We start from the raw sequence: 27,460 nt of genomic DNA on the forward strand, positions 1-27,460 counted from the left end.
TACAATTAGTTTTAGTGTGCTAAACTCTTATTAAACATTCTTTCAGTTATCTAGTGCAGACTTCTTTGCTCAGGAATAATCCAGGTAGATCAGAATTACCTATTTGTCTGAAGTTTGAAAGGACCCTTTCCTAAAACCTCCTGAATGGTCTATTTGAAAATACATTGGGTTTTTATGTTTTTCTGTTGATTTCTTCTATATTATATATGTTTAGAAAGTCCTTCACTAATTTGAGGACATTTGAATATTTATCCATAGCTTGTATGTGTTTTAGTTTTATACTGTATATTTAATTATTTTATCCATCTAGGATTGTTTCAATGAAGGTATAGCTCCATTCACCCACCCAAATTGTTTAACTCATTAGGCGATAATCCATTCATTCCTGCTAATATGCATTGCAGCCTTCATTTTACACAGTAGTATATATTCTAGAGTCTGTTTGTGAATTTCTGTTCTATTGATATGTAAATTATTCCCCCAGATGATGTTTTAAGTTCTTTTTTAAAAATAATTAATTATGTACACAATGGAGTATTACTCAGCCATTAAAAAGAATACATTTGAATCAGTTCTAATGAGGTGGATGAAACTGGAGCCTATTATACAGAGTGAAGTAAGCCAGAAAGAAAAACACCAATACAGTATACTAATGCATATATATGGAATTTAGAAAGATGGTAACAATAACCCTGTATATGAGACAGCAAAAGAGACACTGATGTATAGAACAGTCTTTTGGACTCTGTGGGAGAGGGAGAGGGTGGGAAGATTTGGGAGAATGACATTGAAACATATATAATATCATGTATGAAACAAGTCGCCAGTCCAGGTTCGATGCACGATACTGGATGCTTGGGGCTGGTGCACTGGGACGACCCAGAGGGAGGGTATGGGGCGGGAGGAGGGAGGAGGGTTCAGGATGGGGAACACATGTATACCTGTGGCGGATTCATTTCAATATTTGGCAAAACCAATACAATTTTGTAAAGTTTAAAAATAAAAATAAGTAATTATGGCGTGCTGGGTCTTTGTTGTTATGCACGGGCTTTCTCTAGTTGCAGCAAGGGTGGGGGGCCCACTCTCTAGTTGTGGTCCCGAGCTTCTCAGTGTGGCAGCCTCTCTCGTTGCAGAGCCCAGGCTCTAGAGCGCGGGTTCACTAGTTCCAACACGTGGGTTTAGTTGCCCCGCAGGATGTGGTGTCCCTTGCATTGATGGGCGGATTCTTAACCACTGGACCACCAGGGAAATCCTGATGTTTTTAATTACTGTAGCGCTCTCCCATACATCTTAAGACTGAAAATTATTAAACATTTATGTTTATAAAATGTGAGTAAATACCACACACTGTTTATGATTTTAGATGATCGAGGACAAGTTTTAAAAATACTCTTAAGAACTTGTTTGATGTGTGTTTCAGCCAAATATTTTCATACTAGATTTTGTTTTCTAAAAAGAAAGAAAAATAGATACCAGTACTTACCATATTCAGTTTTATGTTGTGAGCATGACTTTCAGATGCATAATCTGTTATATGGAGGTTTTTCAGAAGGAAAAAATGAATAAAAGTAGGAACTAAATGTGTTTATCGTTGAAAATGGTACAAAATTCAAGGAAACTGAAGCAGACACTAGTAAAGAGTTTTTACAATTTATCAAAGAAAGCCATTTGCGGCGTAGATCTCATGATGTTTACAATTTTTGAACCATCTCATATAGTTAATATGTTAGTTTAAAATGTATTCTTTAACAAAATGAATCTTTTTATTTCGCTAATCTAGCTTGTTTTTGTTTTCCAGGTACTGTTTCGTGTTTGCTTTGGGATACCTCACAGTATGCCAAATCACTAGAGTCTATATCTTTGATTATGGACAGTATTCTGCTGATTTTTCAGGGTAAGATGAAAACTTTGATTCAGAAGTCTGTTTATTTAATCCTAACATGTTGGTTGAAAGACAAAATATAGTTCCATTTAGTAGTTCAAATGAAAAACTCGTTTAAAATTCTTTTTGTAAATTTAACATTTTTCTTCTTGGAAAGTGGTCTTTTATAGTGATGTGTAAGTCACAAAAATAACCTTTTTTTTAAATTGACTTTTGTAAAATTTCTGAATATATGAGAATAAAATTTGTTGTATTATATGCCGATATTGAAAGCATTTTCTAATTCTGGGCTTCCCTGGTAGATCAGATGGTAAAGTGTCTGCTTGTAATGCAGAAAACCTGGGTTCGATCCCTGGAACAGGAAGATCCCCTGGAGAAGGAAATGGCAACCCACTCTAGTATTCTTGCCTGGAGAATCCCGTGGATGGAGGAGCCTGGCAGGCTACAGTCCATGGGGTCGCAAAGAGTCAGACACGACTGAGCAACCTTACTGGTTCTAATTCTGTTAGAAATTTTTGGAGTCACTTAATAACTATTGAAAATCAGCCCCTTTGAGCCTGCTTCCTTGCTGCCCTTCTTTTCTTCTTCTCCCTCCCGCCCTGCCTCCCTCCCTGCCTCCCTCCCTCCCTCCCTTCTTGGAATCCCGTTTGTACAGTGTTTCCCCAGCTGCTCTGTAACATCTGATTGCTTGTTCGTGCTTCTTAACACACCGTGGGACTGTCTCTGGACGCAAGTCCTTGGACTAGCTTTGTCAGTCTGAATTTGCATGAGGATGCACTTGAACATGTATTTTTCTTTCATGCATTTCACATCTATGAAATGTTTTACATTCTCATACTCAATATTCTAGTGAGTGGTAGAAATAACTTCAGGCTTTTTTTTCTTCAGAGGAAATTTAGTCCTTCCTTGGTTCTGGAAGGGTCTTTTGCCTGTAACAGAACTGATTGAATGTCTCTTATGAGATAAATGCAGTCCAAGTCCTTAAAAATGAACTTGTTCACTGTCTTTATAAAGGGACACCTGCTAACATCTGCATACTGGGTGGGGAAGTTGAAGATAGAACTCTATGGTGTATATATCAAGCCTGGCAGTTTTCTCTGCTGAAAAAGACACGTAAGACCTGCTTTTAAGTAGGCCTTGAGTTATCTGTACAGGATAAATAATGACCAGTAAATTCAGTGGAAGGATAAGTAAGTGGAAAAAAGTAAATGAAACAAATCATGGCATCTATGAATAAATTGTTGAATACTAGAAAAGAGCCAATGTTGTGTGAGCTTAAAGAAAAGTCACTGTTGTAAAACAGGAGAATTTCAGAAGATGAATTATCTTTTTCTCCTTAATGATATCAAAGTGGATTTTACTTTTGTTAAACAGATTTTAAAATCAGACTTGGATAAAAGACTATATCTCAAAGAACAAATAAAACCAAGACAAAACAAAATTTATTAAATACACTAAAAAACTAGATAGTCAAATTAGCAATATATTGAATAGAATTGAGAAATAACCTGACATACAGAAGAAGAAGAATAGATGTTGGCTATCAACTTATAAAGGACTTCCCTGGTGGCTCAGATGGTAAAGCGTCTGCCTCCAATGCGGGGGACCTGGGTTCAATCCCTGGGTCGGGAAGATTTCCTGGAGAAGGAAATGGCAACCCATTCCGGTATTCTTGCCTGGAAAATCCCATGGACAGAGGAACCTGGTAGGCTACAGTTCATGGGGTCACAAAGAGTCAGACATGTCTGAGTGACTTCACTTTCACTATCAACTTATAAACTGCAGGAATTCTTAAAGCAAAAAGCTATTAGCAGAATCAGTAGGTGTGTTGGGCCACCTTGAATCTTGATGAACTTGGAGAGGTAGCCTAGGTCACGTGTTGTTATCTTAGTGTAATGAAAATAGGAACTAGCTACGTATATTTTTAAACTGCCACATTTACTAAGTAGTTTAACGTAGCAGATTTCAGTTTATTAATAAGAATTGGTAGAAGTACAAATTCATGTGATCCAATGTTCACTGGAGCTTCATAACCCCGTCTTCATTTTTATCTTAGTCATTACCTTTTTTATTTCCCTTATCTGCTATTCTAAACTTTCATCACTCTCTAGCTCTAGGGGTGGGCTACCCACTATCAAAGCACATTACTCCGTTGACTTTACATAAAGCAAGTTTATTTCTCATTCACACCCAGCCCACTGAGAAGGGGGCCTCTGCTCCCCACGACCATTCAGGGAACCAGGCTTCTTTCTTGTGGCCCCACGTCCTTCAGGGTCTCTAGAATCCTCTTGATTAAATCGAGGGAATGGCATATCCCGTAGTGAGCTGAGCCCAGAGAGAGCATGCCTGCCCTCCACTTTCTCTCCCATTCTGTTGGAAAAAACTAGTTACATAACTCCACAATTTAGAGGATAGTGTACATTACTAAAAATATGCATGTGATAGGATCTTAAGTATTTCACTAAAATAAAAATTTTTCACTTAAATATAATTTAAAATATTTAAGTATGTTGAAGAAATACAACATAGCATTTTACAGATGGAAAACCTGATGTAAAACTCCCAGTTTAATATTTAATTTTTATCCACTAGGAGAAAACATCTGAGCATCATCAGTGAACTGGTACAAAGAGATAAATCAGCTCAAGGAGACCATTGTGGCCGAACTAATTTAGAGTGCTCCCTTTTGTTTTAATGTGCGCAGAAGAGAAAAGAAGCATTTAGTAAGCCTTGAGTGTTACAACACATGAGCACAAGAGATCCTGACTTGCTCCTAATTAGGGTAGATACGGGAGCCATCCAAAGTGGTGTTGGCAGTCTGAGGAAGGTAGAGCTGAATCTACCGACCCGTTCTTTGTGCTAAGCTCTCCAGTGCCCTGAAGTTAGACACGCAGGGAATGAAGCCAGGCTCTTGCTGAGGAATCAGGTGGGAGCTCTTCTGTACCAGCCAGTGTAACTTGCAAAGGTGTGGAATGCTGATATTGTGTGTGTGTGTGTAGATAGAGAGATAGGCTCAAGATACATTTAAAATGCTGAATAGATAAAAGGGACTTGCCTCTTAATAAAAGCTTCTTTTTCCAGAAAGGTTGAAAGGCTAGGTTGTTAGCTGACATGTTGGCCTCAGGAAATAGGTACAAGAGAAGTATAAAACAGTTAAATAGCTTTCCTTTATATCAGCAATAACTGGTTAGAAAATGTCATAGATAAAGGATCGGAGTTTCAGAAGCAATAAAAACAATGAAATGTTTAAGATAACATGTAAAAAGAAATGGAGGGACCTTTGTGTAGACCTTTGGTAGTAAACTATGAAGCTTTACTATAGGACATAAAAAAGACTGACGAAGCATCTTGTTTATTCAGAGAGTAACATTCAATGTTGTAAAAACAGACCTTTTTCTCTAGTTAACCTGTAATGCGGTGGAGGTTTTGAGGGAAATTAGGCAAATTGAGAAGTTTCCCTGGAAGTGTTTGAGAGGAGCAGATTCAGTATAAAAACATATACTGCTTGTCAAGCAGACATCATTTGAATATTGTAGGACTGACATAGGAATAGCCAAATCCAAGAAGCCTGCGTAGAGAAACAGATCTCTGGATCTGGGATATAAATGTACAGAATGACAATGCTGGGACTATGCATCAATGAGGAGCACCCCTCTCGGTTACTCAGAAAAAGAAAGGTGAATGCTTGCCTTCTTGTAGATGGAAGCAGGAACAGATTTTGGGTGACAGGAAGGAAATGAATTCTGATTGGAATATGTTGATCTTTGTGGAGCTGAAGTGTTGGTTAATGCATCCACTAAAAAAAGGTATATGTGATATCTATTTTAAAAGATACATATAAATATATATAAAAGATATATATTTTCCATTGAAATCAAGAATACATTTTAGAGCTAAGCACAGAGCATCAGATACTCAGTCGGTATCTTATGACTGGCTGCCCCGTGTGTTCGTGCAGTTACCATTTTTTTGCATCGGCACGGTACGTTTTGCTGGGGGCTGAGTACTCTGTAGGTGACTGTCCTGTCAGTAGAAGAAGGGAGGGACTGTTTGTTCTAAAAGCTTCATTCTGGCTCTCTGTGCTCATTGAGCTGAGTCCTGGAAGGGCCCCTGGTGCTCTCTGCCATGCCCAGTAACTATGTTGTAAATAGTGTTGGCATAAATTATTCAGCTGATAAACCATCCATAGTGTTCTGCGTATCCTGTTTCAGCCGGTGGGGGGCTGTCTTCTGACACCTTAACCTGCATTTGGTTAGGGAGTGCGTTCCGCCCAGCTGCTACTCATGTAGTTCAAGTTCCTGGGAGAAAACAGGCACGGTCTCTTACGAGGTTTGCTCGGTCTGTTCCCCTCCCTACCTGAACCTTTCCCCCTGATTGTTTTTTCCAATTTATTTATTTTTAATTGAAGGATAATTCCTTTACAGTATTGTGTTGGTTTCTGCCATACATCAACATTTTCCCCTGACTTTATGTTTGTTCACAAAGCAGTGTGGTATAATGATATTTATCAGAGAGATCTGCAGTGTTCCCTTATGACTCTAAAAAGTTGATCAGTTCAGTTGCTCAGTCGTATCTGACTCTTTGCGACCCCATGCACTGCAGCACACCAGGCCTCCCTGTCCATCACCAACTCCCGGAGTTTACTCAAACTCACATCCATTGAGTCGGTGATGCCATCCAGCCATCTCATCTGTCGTCCCCTTCTCCTCCTGCCCCCAACCCCTCCCAGCATCAGAGTCTTTTCCAATGAGTCAGCTCTTTGCATCAGGTGACCACAGTATTGGAGTTTCAGCTTCAACATCAGTCCTTCCAGTGAATATTCAGGACTGATTTCCTTTAGGATGGACTGGTTGGATCTCAAAAAGCTGATCACTGGCCCTCAAAGTCCATGCCGTGTGTGCCAGGCCTCGCCTCTCTGCCTGCCTCGTCTGATGCTGCAGCTGCATAACTGCTTCCATGTTCTCATGCTTCTTCTACTGCCCATAGGCTTCTCCCTGCTGGAAACACCCTTCCCAACCTGCCCGCGTGTCCAACCTCCTGGCTCCTAGAGGCTCAGATGAAGTGGCTCCTGTTCCAGGTGTTTCCCCATAAACTTGCTTGGTTTCTTTGCACTTGTCTTCAAACGCTTGGCCCTTAACACTTTTCATGTAGCTACTCGTGTACCTGTTGAGCTCCTACTTCAGTGAGCAGGTTCCTTCAGGGGCAGCGCTTAGCAGTTAATTATTGCAGCCATCCAGTACCTTCTGCTGAGCAGTGGTTCTGGTATCTATTGAACAAGGGTTTTATCAAATATCTGCTGTGCCTCGGATACTGTTCATGGCCTTTGTCCTGTTGCTGTTTTATTTAATCCATACAGTGGCTTTATTATCCCCATTTTATAGATAAGAATTTGGAGGCTGGGGAGTTAAACAGCTCCCCCGTGTCCACAGTTGATGAGTAGTGGAGTCAGGACGTTTTCTGGCTCACGTGTCCAGCTGCCTGTCCACACCTCTCTGCCCAGTTGTCCAGTCAGCATCTCGCACTGAACTTGCCTGACCCGGACTTCCCAATGCCCCTGTCCTGTTCTTCCTGCATTTCTTCCCAGCCAGCTCCGTCGTCCTTTTCCTTTCCTCTGGTCAAAACCCTTGGTGGCCTCAGGTCTCAAGCCCTATTCTGATCCACTGTCGAACAGTCGTCAGGTCCCGCTGTCTTTGCCATCAGAAGACGACTGGGATGCACTACGCCGGGTCTGTGCTGTCATCCTGCTCTGAGATGCTGTCCTTGCCTCCTCTTACCCCCCAGCACCCCACAGCCCTCTCTACCCAGGGGCGAATATACCTATTAAAAGCTAGTGAGTGCCCTGCCTGTTGGCCTCCACGGTCCCCAGTCTCTCTTGGGTCTCAGCCCTGTCCTCACAGTCCCTGCAGGAGCCTCCTAACTCTGACCGTCCCAACACATCTGTCTTCAGCATCTGTCCTGTCTTTACTCACCGGCTCCAGCCACATCCCCGTCCTCACTAGCCTCCCAGCAGGCCAGGTCAGCCTAACCCGGGCAGGGGTGCTGGTGAGCCCGCCTCTGCAGGGCTTGGTCCCTGACTCAGCTTCTCTGTGAAGCATCAGCCCTGGGTGAGGCCAGTCCCCACCGGCCTCCTGGCACTCCTCTCCCCATTCTGTTTTGTTCTTCTGCTCAGCACACAGCAGCAGCTGGCACACCGTGTATTTACCTCTGAGTTCAGTTGTTATCCATTCCTCCCCTGTACACAAATGAGAACCCTGTCTCATTCACAGCTGTGTCTCCAGCACCTGGTGCCTTGTAGGTGCTCATGAGATACTTGTTTTCAAAATGAGCGGGTGAAGGGCCTGGATGGATGGATGGATGGCTCTCAGAAGCCTTTTCCTCCCCTCTCAAGGTGCATTCTTTTGGCTTTAGGTCCGAGGGGTTTGTTGGTTTCAATGGGTTTTGCTGTTTGCAGACGAGCCCCTGAGTACTTTAGACATGCCTGAAAGTGGACAGGTCAGTTTGCTCTGTTGTCAGGCCCCTGAAACCTGGTGGCATACTGACCTTGTATCTTCTGTGTGTGTGTGTGTGTGTGTGTGTGTGTGTGTGTGTGTGTGTGCGTGCGCGCGTGCTTGTTGCTCAGTCGTGTCCAACTCTTTGCAACCCCATAGATGGCAGCCCATGAGGCCTCGCCGTCCATGGCATTCTCCAGGCAAGAACACAGGAGTGGGTTGCCGTTTCCTTCTCCAAAAGTAACTATAGAAAGAAAGAAAGTGAAGTCTCTCAGTCGTGTCCGACTCTTTGCAACCCCATGGACTGCAGCCCACCAGGCTCCTCCATCCATGGGATTTTCCAGGCAAGAGTCCTGGAGGGGTGCCGTTTCCTTCCCCGCTTGTAGGTGCTCGTAGTTGCTTTGTAGCAGTATCCTTAGAGTTTAGCAGTCTCCTGGAGATGACAGAACGATTTAGAAAGAGATTGTTCTTTTTCAGCATTCATTCTCTAGTGATGTTTACCTAGAGTTTGAGTTTGACCGTGTGGCAGAACTAAATCCTGTAACTCTCATTGTAGAGAAAAAAGATGGTGTGTAAAGGTTTTAGTTGACTAAGAAAGTCAATTTGCATCTTTTTAAAAAATTATAAGAAGTCTAGAGTCTCTTTAGTTCTTTACGTCTGATGGGTATATATTTTTTTATATTACCTGAAGCTGTTTTATCAGTTGAGTATTTATTTTGAATAGCTAGATTCCATATTTTTCCAGTTCCAAGTAGAGTGCCGGGGGAGAAAGTGTCTGTAACTCCACCTCAATCTAGCGATGTTGCTCTGCAGAAGGTACAGGTGGCTCCATCCAGGCCCCCCTTTGCTGGATGAAGGCACCGAAGCCAATTGCTTGCCCTCTCCCATCCGCGTTGCAGCCTCCACCCCAGGGAAACAGGAGAGTCTGATTCACAAAGGGCTGGCTCAAACTTTTTAGGACCTGGAAGGCGATTAAATAGTGAATGCGAAGCAAACAGGTAGTTAAAATGTTAATAAAGGTGTAAGTGAAAACTGTGAGTCACTCCTATTGTCCCCATTCAGGTATTTGCGAGCACAATGCACTGTTAGGAAAACCACCCCAGTTGGTCTCTTTGTAAACCGTGGGAGTGTTTTCATTTAGAACCATCTTCTCTACACAGGAGGTTCTGTGTGATGGGTGAGGCCAGTCCTCCTCTCCTTTCAGTCCACTCTGTCTCCTGGTCTCTGTCCTGTGCTTGTGCTGGACTCATCTGGCCACCTTCCCCTCCGCTTGACTCTCCTGAGCTCTCATGAGTTTGTTTATCCTGTGCCAAACTTTTTTTACTTTCATTTATCAAATACTCCTTCAGAGTCACTTTGCAATAATTTTGTCTTCTGTCATTTTATTCTCACATTCACCACTCCCTGACCCCAGCCCGTGACAAGTTGGACCAGAGGCTGTGGAATGACCACCGCTTTAAAACCAAAGGAAATGTTCAGGCTTAATGATTATCTGTTAAGGAAACAGTAGGTGATGTGAGACGTTTTTGCAAACCGGTCAGAACCTTGAGCCCAGTTACTTGGCAGGTAGAGCTTTCCAGGTGGCACAGTGGTAAAGAATCCCCCCGCCAGTGCAGGAGACATCAGTTTGATCCCTGGGTCAGGAAGATCCCCTGGAGAAGGAAATGGCAACCCACTCCAGTATTCTTGCCTGGAGAGTCCCATGGACAGAGGAGCGTGATGGGCTACAGTTCATGTGGTCCACAGAAGTTGGACATAGCTCAGTGACTGAATGTGTGCATGCATGCACACACAAACACACACAGCAGGTACCGAAGGTGCAGAGGTGAATAGGGCAGGGTTCCTGCTGTTAAGTAGTCCATGGGTTTCGTGGTGACCGAAAAATAAGCCAATAATTACAGAACAGTCTGGTGACTGTTTTCAAGCACAGAGGAGAGCAGACATGAGGGAGGGAGTCTAATCAACTTACATAAGGAGTGATGGGTCTTGAGTGGGCACTCAGAAGGTTGGGTTTACGTGGCAGTTTAGAAATATTCACCCAGCACATATCCTGGGCCAGGCACTGTGCTCGGCGCTGGAGGGTCGGTGGTGAAAAAGACCATTCGTTCCCTGTTGCATGAACCTTCTAGAGTGCAGACAGCTTTTAAAGCCCCTCCATAACTGGGTAAATGAAGCATCCGTGAGTGTGAGAAATTCTTTGAAGAAAGCAAACAGGAAGCTAAGATGAAGTGAAAGGTGTGTGTCCCATTTGGGCAGAGGTGGCTTCCTGGGCGGTACAGCTGCCCACAGGCCTCTTGTGCAAAGTGACTGTTAAGCTGAGACTTGAAGCAGGACACAGGTCGCCCTTGCAGAGCAGCTCCAGGGAGTGTGGTCTGGGCGGAGGCCAGCATTTGGGGAGAATGGAGTATTTGTATGTGTTCCGCCTTCTTTTTCTTCTCCTCCTTTTTTAATACTTACTTATTTGTGTATGTTTGGCCGTGGTGGGTCTGCATTGCTTCGCGGGCTGTTCTCTAGTTGCGTCAAGCAGAGCCTACTCTCTCGTTGAGGAGCACGAGCTTCTCATTGCGAGGACTTCTCTAGTTGCAGATCACAGGCTTAGCAGTCATGGCACACAGGCTTCATTGCCCTGTGGCAGGTGGGATCTTCCCCGGGCCAGGGATCAAACCTGTGTCTCCTGCACGGCAGGCAGATTCTTTACCACTGAGCCAAACTGGGGAAACCCTGCTTCCGCGTTCTTTCCGCCCCCGTGAGGGAGCATAGTTCTTAGACACAGCAGTACAGCCTCGAAGCACCCAGTCCCCCAGCTCAGCTCACTTTCATGAGAGCCCGCACTCTGCACGCCCGGGTCTCCCAGGTGACAATGGGCACAATGAGACCATGCATTCAAAAAGCACATATAAATATTTGCCTTTGGGGGACATCTGATACACATGAACTGAGCAATTTAGTATGTCACTGAGTTGAAAAATAAATTTATTATTTTATTGGTTGTTTTTATGATGTTTTAAGGTGATGTGAGAATTAAAATCCAGAGCGAAGGGTATTTTCTTACTCCTTTTTGAGCTAAACTATGAAATAAATTTAGGCAGGTGAGAAAAATGATCCTTTTCCCCTGGAGAAATCGAACTTTCAAGGAATTTTTTGTAATCCTCAAAGGCATGTAAACTATCTTCCAAGGTTAAAACGGCAGCTGGCTGTTGAAGGCAACCTGGGGGAGCATTTGGCTGAGGAATAATCTCCCGAGAGAGAGTGGTGTTCACCTCGGAATGGACTTTGAAGGGAACCGAAGAAGTTTCTCTCGCTAGTACTTTGAGTTTAAGAGCAGTCGTCATGTGACGGGGTCTCTATGAGATCTTGTCTGTTAGGTAACGGGGAGTGACCTGCAAGTTCTTGGGGCCGAGCTCTGTATATCTCGTGCCAGTGGTGGTTCAGTTGCTAAGTCGTGTCCGACTCTTTGTGACCCCTTGGGCTGCAGCATGCCCCCCGCCGCTTTTCTGTCCTCCAGCATCTCCTGGAACTTGTTCAAACTCATGTCCATTGAGTCGGTGATACCATCTGACCATCTCATCCTCTGTTGTCCCCTGCTCCTCCTGCCCTCAGTGTTTCCCAGCATCAGGGTCTTTTCCAATAAGCTGGCTCTTGGCATCAGGTGGCCAAAGTATTGGAGCTTCAGGTTCAGCATTATGGGTTAGATTATGCCCTCTTAAAAGATATGTTGAAATTCTATCCTCATGGTCTCCTGTAAAGGACGAGCCTCTTCTTAAAGCAAAGCAGAAAGCCCATATTCCCTGTCTTCGGTCCCTTCCCCAGACTCAGCAGCCCTGCAGTTCTTTCTTTAGAATCCCTTGGGGTCTTTTTTTATGTTAAAAAAGTTTCAGGATTTTGTAGTCATATAAGCAGAATAAACTCTTTCATATATCATAAGTATAATTTTAAATTTCTGCTTTTAAAATATTTATTTTTTGTTTTTTTTTTTTCCCACAGCCCAATGATGATAATTACCCAGAAGATCACTAGTTTGGCTTATGAAATTCATGATGGTAAGATTTTGGAAATTAATCTTTCATCACTGAAAAAGTCATATTCTAACCACCTTTTGTTTGAGAGATTACCATAACTTTCTGTTGTTTGTTAGAGGAAGGAAACGGAGGAAGGGAAGATAGGAAAAATACTGAATTCTGCTTTGGCTTCCCTGGTGGTTCAGATGGTAAAGAATCTGCCTGTAATGCAGGAGATGTGGGTTCGATTGCTGGGTTGGGAAGATCCCACCAAGAAGGGAATGACTACGCACTCAGTACTTTTACCTAGAGAATCCCATGGACAGAGGAGCCTGGTAGGCTACAGTCCATGGGGTCACAAAAAGTCAGACACGACTGAGTGACTAACACTAGGTTTCTAAAGTGTGCTCATTTTCCTTCCATAGGGTCCATGGGGTCACAAAGAGTCGGACACGACCGAGTGACTAACACTAAGGTTTCTAAAGTGTGCTCATTTTCCTTCACTGTGTATTCTTAATTTTACATTCAGTTCAATGACAGAGTCTGTGCTGTAATGAGAAAGAAAGGGACCAGTTATACCAAAATTGGGATTATGGCATGAATTTCAAATGAGGAAAGTGATGCAAGTGTGAATGGGAAGAAGTACGCTTCTTTTCTTGGGAGAAAGCGTAACTGATAAATTGTCTGTTTTTATTTCTCAGGGATGTTTCGGAAGGATGAAGAGCTGACACCGTCACAGAGGGGATTAGCGGTCAGGTATGTGCCTATAAATCGTCTCCCGCTGAGGTTCCTGCTGTCTCTGCTGGGACACCCGTGTACTCAAAGCCAAGTCTGACTTGTCCTCCTCAAGGCTCTTAGTTCATGAGAACCAAACCTCCCTCCGTCTGCAGCAAGTCTGGCTGGACTAGGCCTGCCTTCATAGGCACCCACTGAGTACTATCATCGTACCTCCTGTGTACATATCCTGACTCCCAACGGGCTCTGAGTTCCCGGAAGACAGGGAGACTGCATGGTCTTCATGTAGTAATTATGAGTAATAATTGCAGCTACCGTTTGTAGATCAATGACTTGATAGCAGGTCCTGGGCTGCGATATGTTAATATAGCACAAAGATGCTGTGTTTTGAAGTAATGAGGAACCAGCAGGATACTCACCTTGCTGCTTGAGGAATTCCTTCTGCGGTAGGCTGCTATGTCATTTATTGTGGTCCCCTATGGATTCTTCTAAGGACTAGCTTAATTTCTTGGCAGGGCCTGCCTTAATCTAATGTAATTAGAGATAAGGTACTCATTTTACTTGAAAAGCATCCTGCAAGCACCTTGTTTGCTATAAATCTGGGACTAATATATGCATGGCTGTCAAAAGAAGGAGATTGTGCAGTAGGAGGCCCTGCCCGAAGTGCTCACCTTTGATCCCATCTTTAAAATGACTCTCTTTTGATGTTCACTACAGCCAGCCTTTATAGATCAGTAAATATGCACTTGAATTTATTTGTTTGGTGAGAGGTTAGTTTGTTCTGGGCTCTGTGATCCTTGTGAGTCCTTGTCCATCCCAGGAACTGCTCGTTAATAGACAGTCCTCCCAGGTGGCCTCCTGGCAAGACCCCAGAGCTGGTTAAATTCAGCTCTGCTTGTCTGAACAGTGGAAGGAGGCAGAGAGGACTCCTTTCAGATTTGCTACCCAAACGTAAAAGCACAGAGCTCATTGTCGCCCACAGTTCTCTCACATTTCCATGCACAGTTGATATCAATGTTTATGGAATGAAGAATGAGTCTTCCATTGATACCATAATTAGAGTATTACAGTTAATGTTCAGTTCGAATTTTAATTGCATGTATTACAGTTATTGGCTTCTTTCCTAACATGACTTGTCATTTGATATGACAGTTGAGCCAGAAATGACTTCAGCAAGTTTCGTAGATCAGAATTATCTCCCATCCTTCCAAATTGTGATACATTGTTGGATATGGTAAGATGAGCTGCGGCTTAGATAACCTGGTGTTGTTCTGGTCTTGAAATAAGCAGTGTTGAAAATGAGGCTCCGTTGCTGGAGCATAACGGGCTCTTTGCAGCTTTGTGACGACGGGCACTTGTGCTGTGTGTGAGGTGGTGATAAAGTCTCTATCTCAGCCCAACATGGGAAGAACTACCAAGGAAAATCTGCCAGAAACACCTTGCTCCCATCATTTCTGAGTCCTCAAGAAAAAGTACTTAAGGTTCTAAGCGCTTTGAAATGTAGAAAGGTGGCTCAGTGGTAAAGAATCTGCCTGCCAAGCAAGAGATGTGGGTTCGATAACCTGGATTGGGAAGATCCCTTAGAGAAGGAAGTGGCAACCCACTCCAGTGTTCTTGCCTGGGAAATCCCATGGACAAAGGAGCCTGGAGCATAGTCCATGGGTCACAAAAGAGTTGTACATGACTGAGCGACTAAACAACAACAACAAAATGTAGAAAAATTTAGAAGGCATTTTGAGTAAGTGGTGACCTACCTGAGTGTCAGGTGGAGCAGAGCACTGTTTTCTCTTCGTTTTATGATTATAAAAATACTTATGAGGAGGTTCTGTTGACTCCTCTTGGCCACAGAGAGCGTTTGGATGTTTTTTTTTAAGATCATGTGTCATCTTAGAGAGGCAGATGGGGCTATAACATGTTTATGAGCCTCCTTATCATCCCCAGCTGTAGCTGCTCTTTTATTTGTGGTGGTTTATAGTTGTCAATGGATGGAAGACTTGACAGATGGAGCTGTTTTTATATATATAATATATATATATATATATATATTTTTTTTTTTTGGGTGTGGCAGGTCTTCGTTGCAGCATGTGGGATCTCTAGTTGTGGTCCAGGGACTTAGTTGCTCCATGGCATGTGGGATCTTAGTTCAGTCCCTGGCCAGGGACTGAACCCTCATCCCCTGCATTGCAAGGCAGATTCTTAACCCCTTGACCACCAGGGAAGTCCCAGAGGTGGTTTTAAGGTATAAAAAATTCACACTTCTGATGCATTTTCATAGTGTCCTGTGTTACTGGTTTTCTCCAGGTTTCCTGCATCGAGAAGTGGAATGCTTGGTAAACTTTAGATACCGTGTGCCATTTGGATGGACCAGAGAGCAACTGAATTAAAAATGCTGGGAGACATCCTTGACTCCTTTCTCCCTCACTCCCCACCCCAATCCATCAGCAGACCCCAGGGCTGTGCTGCCAGGCTGGACTCAGACGCAGTCCCCTGCATGGATCCAGCCCCGTCACCTCCCCCTGGATCCCACATCCTCCTGCCTGGTGGTCCCTCCTCCACCCTCCTCTATCCACACACAGGGGCTCGAGGGGTTCTTTTGAAAACATAGGTATTGAAAACCCTACTGTAGTAAAGAAAAGAATGGCAACCCACTCCAGTGGTCTTACTTGAGAAATCCCATGGACAGAGGAGCCTGGTGGGCTACAGTCCTTGAAGAGTCACAAAATGACTGAGCCCCTACACCACCACCACCACTGTGGTTTTTCAGCACATTCTGAATAAAATCTGAAGCTTCCACCATGGCTTATAAGGCAGGCCCTGTGTTCCCCACCTTGGCATACTGACGCCCCTCCCACCTGCCTCCCCAGCTCAGCCCCTCCAACTGCATTGGCCTCCCTGTGGCTGGACCTGCCCCAACTCTTTGCTCCCTGTCCCTGGAGTCCTGGTCCTGGACATTCACATGACTCCCTTACTCGTCTCATGATCAGAGAAGCCTTCCTGGCTTGTTAATGAAATGCCCCCTCCCCCTTGTAGCACTTAGCTGTCTGTTTTTTATTCTTGATTTTCTGCAGCTGTTGTATAAGTTCTCTGAATGCAGAATCCCCCTGCGGTATTTACTGCTGTCTCTAGACCCAGGAGCATGGGCACACATAGATTTGTAAAGTGAGTGAGTGAGTGACTAGTAAGAGATGAATCTTCTGCCCTATCTTGTCCACCTTGACTTTGTTTCATCGTGAGGAAATCAGATAGAAACCCTTTGTCATGGCTTATAGAGACCCGGGTGGAAACTCTTTTATCCAGAAACACCACTGAGCATTCCTTCATCCTGAAACTTTAGATTCTTATTGTTTGGAGGCAGATGAAAATCACAGCTTGCTTTATTTTGGAAATGGTAGGAGGAGTCAAGGTGGGAGCTGATCACTCCCGTCGCTTTTTCACAAAGCAAACGTCTGTCTTACACATAGCGTGTCTCTTTGTTGCAGGCGCATGCCCAGCCTTCTGGAATATTTAAGTTACAACTGTAACTTCATGGGTATCCTGGCAGGCCCGCTCTGCTCTTACAAAGACTACATCACTTTCATCGAAGGCAGATCGTACCATATGACGCAGTCAGGTGAAGATGGGAAAGAAGAGATACAGTACGAAAGGACAGAGCCATCACCAAATGTAAGACCTGGAGATTCGTCTGCAGCATTTCTAGCATGTATTGATTAGCCTTGTTTATTTCAGGAGACCAGTGTTGTCATCTTTTTCTTTAAAAAAAAAAAGATACCCATCTTTTTCTTTAAAAACATTTTTCAAGGTAAATGACTCTTCACATAGTACCTAGTGGTGATGCCGTGTAGAAGTACAACCATGATTAAAGAACAAAAGTAAGGTACCTACGAAGTGAGGAAATACTCTATAGTCATGGAGTATTTTACAGGAAAACCCTTATGAAAGGTCACTCTCCTCCTTAGGTTCTGAACACCATAAGTAAGAGGTTGTTGACAACAGCATATATCGCAGTTTGAATATATTTGAAATTAAAATTCCAAGGGAATTCCCTGGTGGGCCAGTGGTTGGGACTCTTCACTTTTGCTGCCAATGGCCCAGGTTCAATCCCTGGTCAGGGAACTAAGGTCCTGCAAGCCACGTGGGTCCAGCCAAAGAAACAAAACCAAATAAATGTGTCTAACAGTAAATTTCGGAGAAGGCAATGGCACCCCACTCCAGTACTCTTGCCTGGAAAATCCCATGGATGGAGGAGGCTGGTAGGCTGCAGTCCATGGGGTCGCTAAGAGCCGGGCACGACTGAGCGACTTCACTTTCACTTTTCACTTTCATGCATTGGAGAAGGAAATGGCAACCCACTCCAGTGTTCTTGCCTGGAGAATCCCAGGGATGGGGGAGCCTGGTAGGCTGCCGTCTATGGGGTTGCACAGAGTTGGACACGACTGAAATGACTTAGCAGCAGCAGCAGCAATGATAAATTTAAATTCCATATGTACATAGTTCACACAGTCAAACAGTAGGAGTTATTTACAGATCACTCAAAGGCAGTAAGAAACTCTTTGTGTTACGAGTGGGGTGTGGAAACTCCTTGAATGCCAGGTAGGTCAGTCAGGACCCTGGTGGTCCGTTCGCTGGGGGCCTCCCAGTTGTCTTCAGCTGCATTAAGGTACAGGTTTGGCTGCTGAACCAAGGACCAAAATGACCGTGGTTTAAACAAGGTGGGAGTTGTGTTCTTCTCTCACTCGACAGCTCATGTGTCAGCGGTTATCCATGGATAACAGGGCAGCTCCATGGGCTGGAGCTCCAGATGCTCCCAGGTTTGCCATCCGTAGGGTGTTTCCCTCATCTCCATGGTCTAAGATGCTCGCCACGGAAGTTACCATGTTACTCGTGACCACATAGCTACACTTAGCTGCAGAGAAGACTATGACATGTGACTTCAGCATGTCCAAACAGAAAATCCTTCACTGTGTAAGAAGCAGAGGATGGCTCCAGGGAACCCCTGTCAATCTCTCCTGTGATGTCTGTAGGAGTTTTCTCTGGGGCTGTTTGGGTTCTTGAGTGAAGACTTCTCCTGTCTTCTGCCCTGCGTGTCCAGACTTGACTGCTGGTCCCCGGAGCTGGACACTGAGTGAACAGGGGTGGGGGGTGGGCGCTGAAGGGTATCACGTTTCAGGACACATCACCCATGTCTCCACATTCATTCCAGCCCTGGTGTAGACCTGCATCCCTAAACCTGGTCCTTCTCTAGTTAGGCTTCCCTGAGGGTTAACTTCTGACCTCCTGCCAGCATCGGGGAGGGGTTGTCCATCTGCTCAGCGGGAGGCCGTGCGAACTGGGGGTTACATCTGCCTTCCCAGCTTTAGGCCCCCTCACCCCCTGCCTTTCCAAGTTCCTAATGCCACACTGGCTCAGCTGTTTAAGGGGGTGTCCTGGGTGTGTGTGCCAGCTGGTGTTTGAAGTCAGGTATGTTACTTTAGGGTTTCCCAGGTGGCTCAGTGGTAGAGAATGCGCCTGCCAGTGCAGGTGACGTGGGTACAATCCCTGGGTCAGGAAGATCCCCTGAAGGAGGAAGTGGCAACCCACTCCAGTACTCCTGCTGGAAAATCCCGTGGACAGAGGAGCCCAGTGGGCTACTGTCCATGGGGTCGCAAAGAGTCAGACAAGACTGAGCACGAGCACGCAACAGCTTCTGTTACGTTAACTGTTTTAAACTGAGACCTAGAAACTGTGTGTAGTTTAGACTTAAGGGCCATGGTATTTCTCACTGTGTTACTAAAAGGATACAGCCAATATTTAGGTTCATGTGTGAGGTCATTTGGTTCATCTCACTTCATTTATAATTGTAGTTTTTCTCTAATTACCTGCTGCAAATCTCTTTCTATTCAGATGTGTAGCTTAGGTATTTTGGAGGTGGAGGGTGAAAGAAAGGTAGCATTACTTTCCTAGAGAAAGCTTTGAAAGATGAGCAGGAAAATGAGAATAAGAACAGTTGCAGCAAAGAGCCCTTTACTGTCCAGCATCTCCTGACAAGCAGCCCAAGAATGAATAAAGCTTTTTTTGTGCAGAAATAAAGTGCAGGAATCTGGCACGTGCTCTCACTCTTGCCTTTGAGCCTTGCTTTTGGCCCCATTACAGAAAGTGTTAAATAAGTGTTTATCTGCAAATTACTGCAGTTAATTGGAATATTATTTGATTCCTGTATGGGACACTAATCCAAGTATTTTGTTTCATTCTTTCATCTGGATCCAGCCTCTTCTTTTGTCTACTTCTTTTTTTCCCTCCATAGCCTGTAGAATCTTCTTTATATAGAATCAGATTGAAATATTCTGGCCTCCTGAAAACACAAAAACGCCATGAGTTGGGTTCTCTTGAGGTAATTTAACCTTACCAGAAAAAAGTAAAGGTCTGCCTTTTCTTTCCATCAGAATCTTTTGTATAGATCTTTTGTTTTCTTGCTTGTATTGCTTTTTTAGTACTATCATCTTGAACAAAATTGCATAAAAGAACTTACAGGTTTAAAGAAATTTAAAAGTTGTTTATTGTAAAAATAATTTCCATGAAGTACCTAGAACTTGGAAACCAGGGAAAAGGCACAGTGGAAAATAATAAACCGTGTGTGTGAGTGTGATCATATAAAATCTGTACCCAAACTTATTAATGGTAACATTTTTACATAGTCATCCTATATACCTGTGTTTTCTTTTAGATTATAATTTTTTTAATTACTGAAAGTCCTGCGAATACAAATTGGGATTTCTGGTGTGATTTGAGCCATGACCCAGAGGTAGACATAAGGCTTCGCATATTCAAACTGTGAGACAGTGAAGGCTTTAAATGCTGAGCATGACAGAGTTCAGGACTTTTGACCGAGTTATACAGGCTTAATAACTATATTCAGAGTGAATCTGGTGATAATACCTGGAAGGAAGTAAAAGGAGTACGGATTAGGTTTATGACAACTTGTCTTGCTTTCAGGTTGCAGTTATTCAGAAACTCTTAGTCTGTGGACTTTCCTTACTGTTCCACTTGATCATCTCTAAGATGTTACCTGTGGAGTACAACATTGATGAGCATTTTCAGGCCACAGCTTCATGGCCGACCAAGGTGATCTATCTCTACGTCTCTCTTTTGGCCGCCAGACCCAAGTACTATTTTGCATGGACATTAGGTAAGTAACATGTGAATAGGCTTTGCATTAGCATTGGACGTGTCAATAGCCAGGAGGGCGCCCTCTTGAGGATGTGTAGTTCAGGACCGATGAGAAAAACTAGGGTCATCTGTGCAGGAGAAACAAATCTCACAGTTCATGTCCTGTGTATAAGGACTGATCCTGGAAACTGTTGAAAAGTATTGGTCACTCAGTTGTGTCTGACTCTTGGCAACCCCATGGACTGTAGCCCCACCAGGCTTCTCTGTCCATGAGATTTCCCAGGCAAGAATACGGGAGTGGGTAGCTATTCCCTTCTCCAGGGGATCTTCCCAACCCAAGGATCAGAACCCAGGTTTCCTGCATTGCCAGGAGATTCTTTACTGTCTGAGCCACCAGGGAGGCCCTAAAAACTGTTAGATTCTAACAGCTGGATCAAGGCCCACTTTAGTATAATATCAGATAAAATGAGAATAAATCCACTTCAATAGAGTTCAAGGGCATAGTCTATGATAACATACGTCTTCTGGGGCAGCACGGCAGTTTGTCACACAGGTTCTTAACACTTCCTTTTCCGTTGTGTCCCGCAGCCGACGCCATCAACAATGCGGCAGGCTTTGGATTCAGAGGGTATGACAAAAACGGAGCTGCCCGTTGGGACCTAATTTCCAATCTGAGGATCAAGCAAATAGAGGTTGGTGCATCATCAAGCAGTCAGTCACCGTAGGATTCTTACGTGGCATAACTTGGTTCCATAGATTACAACATGATGTTCCAAGAATGGTACTGAAAGATTTGTAACAATCTCACTCTTTCACTCAGCCAGTATTTGTCGGTCATCAGCGGTGTGCCCCAGGCCTTGGGGATCTGGTGAATAAGGCCCTTCTGGGCTTGAATCCAATGCTGCTTACAGAGATACAGAAAGACTGGCTGTGATCAGAGAGGCAGAGTGGTCCAGCTTGGACTAGTGGCCCAGGGAAGGCGTCCTGGAGGAAATGATGCTGTAGGCTGAGTTTTTAGTAGGAGGCAGCCAGGTGCTCCAGTCAAAGGTGGCAGCCCAAGGCGGGGGGCAGGGTTGTGGTCCTTGTTGTTACCTAGCGGTACTGACAGGTGAGGCTGGAGGAATAGAGGCCCTGCTGAGCACAGTCTTACAGGCTTGAGTGAGGGGCTGGGAAGGTAGGAAGATGTACAGACCACTCCTCCCGGGGAGCAGGTCCAGAGGGCCTGAGACTCCCCAAAGTGGGGTAGGGGAGGGGCTGAAGGAGGTGAGGGCACAGGGGGGCTGTGCCAGTAGTGGGGCATCCAGGCTGTGCCCAGTGACTGGCCACTGCTGTTCATTCACGTGCTCTGCAGGAGTGTCTTGGGATGATTCCACGATGGCCCCTGTAAGTGTTATTAATGCACTGGAGAAAACAGCGAGAAGTCCATTTATAATGCCTTACGGGTGTTCCCCACAGTAAACCCCTTCTGTAGAATGATGTTACTCCGTTAGAAAGCAGTGTTTAGGGAAGAGACCGCACCTGACTGTCACTGTCACGCGTGTACTCTCAGCCCAGTAAAATGTGGCTTACCTTTACAGCTTCATTATTTTGTCCGCCGAAGAAAAAAGTTCCTTTGTTTTTCAGATGTCAACAAGTTTCAAGATGTTTCTCGATAATTGGAATATTCAGACAGCTCTCTGGCTCAAAAGGTAAGCTCCTTCCAGAACCGTCTTCAGCTATGCTTTGGCCTCTGGGTCTTGAGACTGAGCTTCACTGGGTTTACATTCTTGATTAGATTAAATTAAATGAATGCTGTGACTTTGTGTTAACCAGGAAACACACTTACTGTCCTCCAAAGCAGGGTGGTACCAAGCCTGAGAACTGTTTAGCCTTGAGTCCTAAATGCAGCTACCACAGACCTCTCCATTTGCCTTTAAAGGTGCCCACCAAGGTCTGAAATCGCCAGTACGTCCCTCATTCATGGGAGATTTGACCAAACAAAAGTGGCTACATAACCACCATACGTATGCATTAGATTTTCCACAATAGTTAAAATATTCCAGTAGAATAGACCTTTATATGTTGGGTGCAGGATCTGAAGACTGAACCTCTGCAGTTGGAATTCAAGGTCTTGTAGAGTAGTCTCCACATGCTGATCCTTGTAGTAAGGATGATGATGAGAGGGCAGGAGGCGTGCAGGCACGGGGCGCGGGGGAAGAAGAGGCACTGGAGTTAAGAATCATAAAGAGGAGGTTGTCACGGGCACAGGGGGAAGACAGAGGACTGATTACAGGAGGCAAATTTAGGACAGTGCACAGAAACTCCCAGGGGTCCTGTCTCCTTGTTCCCGATGGGATACTGCCAGGTTTTGAGTTTATTTCATAAAACACTGCTCTTGTGATAGGGGGACTCTAAGCACCATTCTCTGTAATGCCCTTTGTTTATTTATTTTTTTAAATTTAGATTTATTTTAATTAGAGGCTAATTACTTTACAATATTGTATTGGTTTTGCCATACATCAACATGAATCCACCATGGGTGTAGATGGGTTCCCAATCCTGAACCCCCCTCCCACCTCCCTCCACATATCATCCCTCTGGGTCATCCCAGTAATGCCCTTTATTTATGACAAATAATGACCTTTACTTCTTGAAACACCCAAAATATATTCTCGTCACTTCATGGTGCCTTGAAGTCTCCCCAGTGGCTGCACATTTTCTGAGCTAATTGTTATGTTATTTTTGTTGTTATATTTTAAATTTCATACCTTAGGAAAATCTCATTTTCATGTAAGTTCTCCACCTATGACAGGAAGACTTTTAAGCACAGCCTGCTTCCCAGTAGAGTACAGTTAGATCAATTGAAAGTCCTAAATGTTAGTGAAGAAAATAATAAAATAATGTAAGATAAGAATAACTTTTATATTTATTAAAGTTTTTCTGTACATAGTACAGACTCCCCACACACTAGAAATGACCATTTTGGTGATACCAGTAAGAAGACAGAAGTAAAAAATCTTTTTATAAACCTCATAGGAGCCATAACCTCCCTGAGGCTAATGGCCAAGCTAAGGTGTGGTTGTTTTCCTAAATCCTGACTGGGACTGAAAGAATGATGGTTGTGGGGGTGACAGGCTTCTTACAACTCACGTGTGTCGTGGTTTCCAGGGTGTGTTATGAACGTGCCTCCTTGAGTCCCACCACCCAGACCTTCTTCCTCTCTGCCATCTGGCACGGGGTGTACCCGGGCTATTACCTGACCTTTCTCACCGGAATGCTGATGACGCTGGTGGCGCGAGCTGTGAGTATGGGGGACACCTTCTCATCCTGCGGGGCCAGTCACATGGACTGGGGGCGGAGGCTGCCCGCCCACTGAGCAGTCTCACTGCTTTCACTGGGCCAGCCCTGAGCTCCTATTGGTATGCTTGTTGCATGTGTTGAGTGAGGCAGGCAGGCCCCACCCACACTCGGTTCATCTGAGAGGAAGGCAGAGTAAAGTGAAACACGGGAAAGCCAGGTGTGCCAGTTCTGAAAGAGATGGGAATACCAGACCACCTGACCTGCCTCTTGAGAAACCTTTATGCAGGTCAGGAAGCAACAGTTAGAACTGGACATGGAACAACAGACTGGTTCCAAACAGGAAAAGGAGTACGTCAAGGCTGTATATTGTCACCCTGCTTATTTAACTTATATGCAGAGTACATCATGAGAAAAGCTGCTCTGGAGGAAGCACAAACTGGAATCAAGATTGCCGGGAGAAATATCAATCACCTCAGATATGCAGATGACACCACCTTTATGGCAGAAAGTGAAGAAGAACTAAAGAGCCTCTTGATGAAAGTGAAAGAGGAGAGTGAAAAAGTTGGCTTAAAGCTCAACATTCAGAAAACTAAGATCATGGCATCTGGTCCCATCACTTCATGGCAAATAGATGGGGAAACAGTGTCATACTTTATTTTTCTGGGCTCCAAAATCACTGCAGATGGTGATTGCAGCCATGAAATTAAAAGACACTTACTCCTTGGAAGGAAAGTTATGACCAACCTAGGTAGCATATTGAAAAGCAGAGACATTACTTGGCCAACAAAGAGCCATCTAGTCAAGGCTATGGTTTTTCCAGTGATCATGTATGGATGTGAGAGTTGGACTGTGAAGAAAGCTGAGCACCGAAGAATTGATGCTTTTGAACCATGGTGTTGGAGAAGACTCTTGAGAGTCCCTTGGACTGCAAAGAGATCCAACCAGTCCATCCTAAAGGAGATCAATCCTGGGTGTTCTTTGGAAGGACTGATGCTGAAGCTGAAACTCCAGTACTTTGGCCACCTCATGTGAAGAGTTGACTCATTGGAAAAGACTCTGATGTTGGGAGGGATTGGGGGCAGGAGGAGAAGGGGACAACAGAGGATGAGATGGCTGGTTGGCATCACCAACTCGATGGACATGAGTTTGGGTGAACGCTGGGAGTCGGTGATGGACAAGGAGGCCTGGTGTGCTGCGATTCATGGGGTCGCAAAGAATCAGACACGACTGAGCGATTGAACTGAACTGAACTGACTGAAGCAATTGTTAACTTTGGGGGAGAAGCTTTTAATTTTGATACAATTTCAAATCCACAGAAAAGTTATAAAGAAGCTCCTCTGTGCTCTTCACCCAGATGCACACATTTTGCCCCCATGTGTCACCATGCTTTTTCCATAGTTTTTATACCTATTTATAGGTGTATTAGTTTTCTCGGAACCAGCTTTGCCCATAGTAACAGTACCATTTTGGATGCCCAGCAGCAGTGTATGAGAGTTTCATCTATTCCACATCCTTGAAACAGTTGATGGAGTCGGTGTGATTCCATAAGCATTGTTAAAGATGAATATTTCTGTTTATTTCAGGTGAGAAATAACTTTAGACATTATTTCATCGAACCTCCCCAGCTGAAATTTTTGTATGATGTTATAACATGGATAGCAACTCAGATAGCAATAAGTTACACAGTTGTGCCATTTGTACTTCTTTCTGTAAAAGCTTCACTCATGTTTTACAGGTAAGTGTTAACTCTTAACAAATGTGGCATAGGAAATTTGTAAAAAAAATTTTATTGAAATATAGTTGATTTACAATTTGTGTTAGTTTCAGATGTATACCAAAGGTTTTCATGTATATATTTGTGTGTGTGTATATATACATATATATATACTTTTTAAGATTGTTTTCCATTATAGGTTATTGCAAGATATTGAGTATAGTTCCCTGTGCTGTATAGGAGGTCCCTATTAGTTATCTGTTTTATACATAGCAATGGGTATATTTTCATTCCAGCCTCCTAATTTATTTCTCCCCTGTGCCCTTTTCCCTTAGGTAACCAACCATAGGTTTGCTTTCTGTGTTTGTGAGTTGATTCCTGTTTTGTAAATATCAATAAATTCATTTGTATCATATTTTGAAATTTAGGAAGGCTTCTTGCTTTTAGGTAGAATAGAAAAATAGAACCCAACATATTTCCTTCAGTTAAGTGCATCGTCAGTTACTTTTACATCTTAAACCTAGCAGTCTTAAGTTTATTTATGGAATGATTAACACCGTTCAGACTTAGAGGGCTATCACCTGGGTACCCACTGCTTCAGATCTCTCCAAAGTGTCACTGGAAAGTGGAGCTCTTCTTTCTACACCTGGTCATGAACTGCATGGTTGTGGCGATCATTTCATGACATATAACAGATAGAATCACTGTGTTGCACGCCTGAAGCTAATAGTGTTACTTGTCGGTTGTTTCTCAATTTAACTGAGAGAGAGTGGAGAAGGCAATGGCACCCCACTCCAGTACTCTTGCCTGGAAAATCCCATGGACGGAGGAGCCTGGAAGGCTGCAGTCCATGGGGTCGCTGAGGGTCGGATACCACTGAGCGACTTCACTTTCAGTTTTCACTTTCATGCATTGGAGAAGGCAATGGCAACCCACTCCAGTACTCTTGCCTGGAAAATCCCATGGACGGAGGAGCCTAGTGGGCTGCCATCTATGGGGTCACACAGAGTCGGACACGACTGAAGTCACTTAGCATCAGCAGCGACAGAGAGAGAGGCACCAGGGTAGCTTTGGCCCACGGGCCGAGGTTGCTCACCCCTGCTCTAGAGCCAAGGCTGGTGAGAGCCCCCTGCTCGAGAGCCAAGGTTTGGGGGTTTGTTTGTATGTTACAGCAGATGCTTATGAGTCACTGGAGATATTTTAGGGGCGGAAGTAAATACTAGGCTGGCCAAAAAGTTCATTCAGGTTTTTCAAATGGACTTTTTTTGCCAAGGCAGTATATCCTCTGATAGTCACCAGAAGCTATTAATAAAGTCCATGGACCAAGAGTTTAGGCTATCAGACTGCTAACTTCAAAAGAAAAGGAAAACCTATAGAAAATGAACAATAAAGAATATGATGAAGTAGTTAAAAAAGTATAGCTTGTTCTTTATAACAAATTATTAATTCTCTTAATTTCTTCAATCAAAAGATAATCAGTTGCTTAAATTTCTCTGTGGTTCCCTTTTCACTCTTACGGTTCACTGGTACATTGTCAGCTCTTGTTGTTGTTGTTAGTCGGTCAGTCGTGCCTGACTCTGTGATCCCATGGGCTGTAGCCCATCAGACTTCTCTGTTCATGGGATTTCCCAGGCAAGAATAATGGAGTGGGTTGCCATTTCCTTCTCTAGAGGAATTATTGTCATCTCTACATGATAGAAATTATTATTTTGAATTCCATATTTTACCTATTTGTCTTCTCTCCCTCACCCACCAAATTCCCCTCCCCCGTATTAGATAGTGATCTGAGATCAAAAGCTTTATTCTTTCATAAATTCTTTATTACCCTAGCATTTAGAATGACAGCAAGAGTATATGGTCACAGAATTATTGAATTGAATATGATAAGAGTCATACGGGAAGACATAAGTAACTCCTGCTAAAATTTCCATTTTCACAGAATTATTACATATGTTTAAATGTGATTGAGCTATTGATTGGATATTCTGTCTCAGGAACATTGAGATTTACAGCTATAGAAGCAGTAGGTCACATTGGTTTATATTTAATTTGAGGCATGATACTTCTAATAGTATTTTTAATAATGTGATCTTTATTTTGTGACAGTAACCATCAAGAAGCTATATTGCTTATCTGTTACATCACTGGGCTTCTGTGATAGCTCAGTTGGTAAAGAATCTGCGTGCAGTGCAGGAGACCCTGGTTTGATTCCTGGGTTGGG

At 43.9% G+C, this 27,460-nt stretch overlaps 1 protein-coding gene across 2 annotated transcripts in view; it reads left to right on the plus strand.

Moving 5' to 3' along the window:
• The window catches only part of MBOAT2 (membrane bound O-acyltransferase domain containing 2), a 107,763-nt gene that overhangs the window by 73,246 nt on the left and 7,057 nt on the right, over positions 1 to 27,460 (plus strand). For both annotated transcript variants that reach the window (XM_024999544.2, XM_024999545.2), the window contains exons 4-12: positions 1,799 to 1,894; positions 12,355 to 12,410; positions 13,070 to 13,124; positions 16,583 to 16,766; positions 20,073 to 20,265; positions 20,835 to 20,938; positions 21,870 to 21,934; positions 23,394 to 23,526; positions 25,109 to 25,260. In XM_024999544.2, the coding sequence (XP_024855312.1) occupies positions 1,799 to 1,894; positions 12,355 to 12,410; positions 13,070 to 13,124; positions 16,583 to 16,766; positions 20,073 to 20,265; positions 20,835 to 20,938; positions 21,870 to 21,934; positions 23,394 to 23,526; positions 25,109 to 25,260 (1,038 nt within the window). The remainder of the gene's footprint in view (positions 1 to 1,798; positions 1,895 to 12,354; positions 12,411 to 13,069; positions 13,125 to 16,582; positions 16,767 to 20,072; positions 20,266 to 20,834; positions 20,939 to 21,869; positions 21,935 to 23,393; positions 23,527 to 25,108; positions 25,261 to 27,460) is intronic.

This window comes from Bos taurus, chromosome 11 (genome assembly GCF_002263795.3).
Source record: "Bos taurus isolate L1 Dominette 01449 registration number 42190680 breed Hereford chromosome 11, ARS-UCD2.0, whole genome shotgun sequence".
NCBI lineage: Eukaryota > Metazoa > Chordata > Mammalia > Artiodactyla > Bovidae > Bos > Bos taurus.